Source organism: Stegastes partitus, unplaced genomic scaffold, assembly GCF_000690725.1.
Source record: "Stegastes partitus isolate 25-593 unplaced genomic scaffold, Stegastes_partitus-1.0.2 Scaffold1177, whole genome shotgun sequence".
NCBI classification, from domain to species: Eukaryota; Metazoa; Chordata; class Actinopteri; family Pomacentridae; genus Stegastes; species Stegastes partitus.
The window spans coordinates 99,031-102,757 of record NW_007578908.1 but is presented as its reverse complement, the minus strand read 5'-3'; the positions used below and the strand labels follow the sequence as shown (position 1 = coordinate 102,757).

The 3,727-nt window shown below is 42.8% G+C and overlaps 2 protein-coding genes across 4 annotated transcripts in view; one reads left to right on the top strand and one right to left on the bottom strand.

The window, feature by feature from the left end:
• tctn1 (tectonic family member 1) overlaps nucleotides 1-289 on the top strand; it is a 127,731-nt gene extending 127,442 nt beyond the window's left edge. Inside the window, exon 17 of the mRNA XM_008297020.1 lies at nucleotides 143-289. Coding sequence (XP_008295242.1) covers nucleotides 143-289 — 147 coding nt within the window. The remainder of the gene's footprint in view (nucleotides 1-142) is intronic.
• A 94-nt stretch (nucleotides 290-383) lies between these two features.
• The window catches only part of hvcn1 (hydrogen voltage-gated channel 1), a 5,822-nt gene continuing 2,478 nt past the window's right edge, over nucleotides 384-3,727 (bottom strand). For all 3 annotated transcript variants that reach the window (XM_008297019.1, XM_008297016.1, XM_008297018.1), the window contains exons 3-6: nucleotides 2,781-2,885; nucleotides 2,475-2,706; nucleotides 1,999-2,111; nucleotides 384-934 (exon numbers count right to left, since the gene is read on the bottom strand). In XM_008297019.1, coding sequence (XP_008295241.1) covers nucleotides 878-934; nucleotides 1,999-2,111; nucleotides 2,475-2,706; nucleotides 2,781-2,885 — 507 coding nt within the window. In that variant the 3' untranslated portion in view covers nucleotides 384-877. The remainder of the gene's footprint in view (nucleotides 935-1,998; nucleotides 2,112-2,474; nucleotides 2,707-2,780; nucleotides 2,886-3,727) is intronic.

Below are 3,727 nucleotides of genomic sequence, written 5' to 3'. Positions count from 1 at the left end.
CTCACTCGCCTCAGTGAACCAAACCAATCTGAATATTTAACAGGCTATGTGTGAAAACAGCTTCAGAAACAAACAACATGGGTTTTAGTACAGAGAAATCATGAAGTGGTCTAATATTTATTCTTTGTGTGTTTTCCTGCAGGCCCTGTTGTCGGGAGGCAGCAGCGTCCTGCCGATCAGAAGCTCGGTGGCGTTCATACCAGTGTCTGCTGCTGCTCTTCCTGGTTACAGAGCCACACCCACCATCGATGCCCAACTGCCCTCTGACTTCTTCTTTCCTTTCGTCTGATCCAACTCACCGGTGTACAGAAACACTTACCGTACGCAGTATGTGACATGTGTCCTGCCTTGTATATTGTGTAAATGATGTACATACGATTTTGTGAGATTTAAATGAAATCACTTATTTATTTCATTCATGTATCCGTCACTGAAATCATTTCTTTAAATCTGCTCTGCACAACATACAGTACTTTGAAATCCCACTAAGCAGATATAAATGTATTTGTATGTACACATTTATCAGTCTGTGAAAGATTTCACATATTTACAAGTGTGTTAAACTTCATGGAACAACATCCAGTAGCTTCTATATATCTGGAATTCATTGGATAATCACACAACCTGAAGTGGTTTCCATCAATACAATGACAGCAACGACTGTGTGTGGATCTATAAATGCAGATTCTCAAAAAAAAAAAACATAATCTCTCTACAGTTACTTATACAACAATAAAGGTCGGTGGGATAATGAGATCAGGGGTAATATAAAGGTTTATCACACAGTATAGATTGTGACAGGATTAAAAAGGGGTGCAGAAAGGTGGAGGATCTGAATGACGGTGAACAGTAGCGCCGCAACGTTTAGCTGGATGAGTTAGAAGTCTATGCCGTGCTGCTTCAGAAGGGCCTGCAGCTTCTGGTTTTCTTGTGCCTAAAATACAGAGAGAAGAGTCACGTTGCTGTCAGGCCAAAGCTTTCATGACAGAGCATTAGCACAATATACAAAGAGAGGTAACAGCAACTTCTAGTCATACATGTGGATGTAGTTTTATGCAGGGAGGATGTACGAAATAAACAAGAGGACTAAAACCTGAGTGAATGGTAACAGTGTCAGTAAAAATCCATCATTTATATTTAAATTAGAGACAGTATGCTTTAGGTGTATTCAGTATACCACACAGAGTTGGTTAAAACAGTCTCAAAGATGTGTTGATTAAACTATAGGATGCAGACTAACTGCTATATCCTGTAAAAAGTGCAAAGTCCCAGCCTTTCAGAAACGTCCACGGGAGCCCGGAGTATTTCTCTGTTCCAGACTGATGAGTGCCTATTGCAGTATTAATACAACTGCATGTAGACTCACTGCTCACTTTTAAAGTCCACACTGCTCAGGTGGAAACCATGAATTGGCATTTTTACACTGACAGTTATTTTGTGCACCCCCACTTGCCGGTCGTGTCACTTCATTACGACTTGAACCGTGAGAAAACATCACATTGTGACATTAATGTAAAGCTCTAGAACCAGACAGTTGTTTAGGAAGCGCTGTCCTTGGGTCACACTGCATGATATCTCCGTGAACAGAGGCTGACCAGAAGGACAGGTTAGAGAGCGATATAGGTTTATACAGTGTTGTGTATTGTACTTGATGACAGCCAACGATGCATCTTGGACGCCTCCTGATTAAAAGACTAGCCCGTCAGAATTTGTCGTCAAGTATGACAACTTCGACAGCGTGTTCTGTGACATGGACCAATAAGCAATCACACACAGCTACTACTCGACAAAGCAAAACATGGGCTATCAGACAGACAAGTTGTGCTGTCCTCTTGGTGTGACCCACATTTGGATGCTTTCTTTTTAGGCTGCAACAGTAACACATTCATTTCCTGATATGGACATGTGCCAACCAGACACCACACCTGTTGCCACAACACAGGCCCCTGAACCTTGATTTAAGATCTAATTTGGTCTGAGGAGGGCGTATGAAATTACCAGTTTATCACTGCGCTCCTGCAGCTGCGTGACTCTCTCCACGAGGTGGTCGTAGCTCTCCTTCAGCTTGTGGATCCTCTGGTCTGCTCGGGTCTTCACTGACACCAGGATCCCTGCAACAAACTCAGACATAGTCACCTCTACACATAGCGTCTGCACTGCCCTCTGTGTGGGATGCACTTCTCTGAGACTGAGGAAATGCATTTTATCATAAAAGCTCTGGCTAACTGGATGTGTGTTTGCTGGATAGGTGTGGGGCTGTAGTATACGTTAAAAAGGCTTTGTATTAGGTGTTCTTGTTATTTTGTCCACTACCTGCAGGGGCAGAGCCAAGGGGTCCAGAGTTACATTCTAACCCTAATGCAATTTACACTGTGATATCAACAATGAAAAAAGAACAACTTGAAGGAACCGTTCTTAGATCTTTTTTGAAAAACATCAACTGTACACGGCGTTAGGAAGTGAGCAGCACTGACCGTTAATAATCCTGGCCACCCTCCAGAGTCGCAGCAGGATGAGGAGGCCCATCCCATCAAAGGCATCCTCGTGGAAGATGAAGACGATGTCCAACACAAAGGACACCACCACCACCAGACCATCAAACACCTCAAACTTGTGCTGGAAGAACTCCAGACGGTAAGCAAATAGCTTTCCAGCCAGCTCCACCATGAAGAACGTGAGAAGAGCCAGACTCAGGTAGTGGAACACCTGTGGAACACCAACATCCGTTAGTTACCCCACACAGAAGGCTCATGGACTGAGAGGAAAACTCTGCATCTCACCTCGGGAGCAATGTGGCCATGTTCCAGCTTAATGACGGACAGATCTATGAGCAGCTCTGCCAGGACAAAGATGGCATCCAGGATGACCAAACACACCACCAGCACCTGGAGGCAAAGACACACTGTCAGTAGACGGTGACTCTCTTGCAGCCACAATTGTAAAAGTCAACAACGTTTCCTCTGCTTCCAGTGAAGGTATTTGTACTCGAGCACTATACTTGTAAACTGTGTTTTTACAACGCAAACAAACAGTCGCGTAGTCATTAAAATAATCAGCAGACTGGTCCATAATAAACAATAGTCATGAGCTGCAGCCCTGTCTGGAACAGGTAAAGTTGAGTTCCACCTCAACCAGCTCTTATTTTAATGCATGGGTAATGGTACTGGAATGATCCATCTTTATACCTTTAATACTTTAAGTGCATTTCTTTAATCATACTTCTACTGGAGCAACATTTTTAATGCAGGACTTCTGCATGTACCAGAGTGTTTTTTCAGGGCGATATTCAGACTTTATTTTAACTGAAGGATCTGAATCCACCTCCACCACTAAAACAGACGAAGCGCACTGATCCAAGTGTTGCGCTTCGAGCTTTTCAGATACTTTCATTGCCTGACGCTCAAAAGGGTCATTGTCCAGGATTTCAAGAGGAACGCCAGGATTTTTAAAAAGTAAACAAAAAATGAAAACTGTCCAGATTTCCCATTTGAACCCATGATATTTACCTCAGGTTCCTTAAAGTAGTTCAAAGCTGAAGCAGCTCTAACAGTTAAATGCTGCCTTCATTATGCAGCGGTGTCGACAACAGACTAGTTTCAAACCAGAAGTTTACATTCACTGTATAAAGAGACATACAACTTTTTTTCTTACTGTCTGACATTAAATGTGACTAAACTTTTCCTGTTTCAGGTCAGTTAGGATCACCAACATTATTTCTATTTGCTAA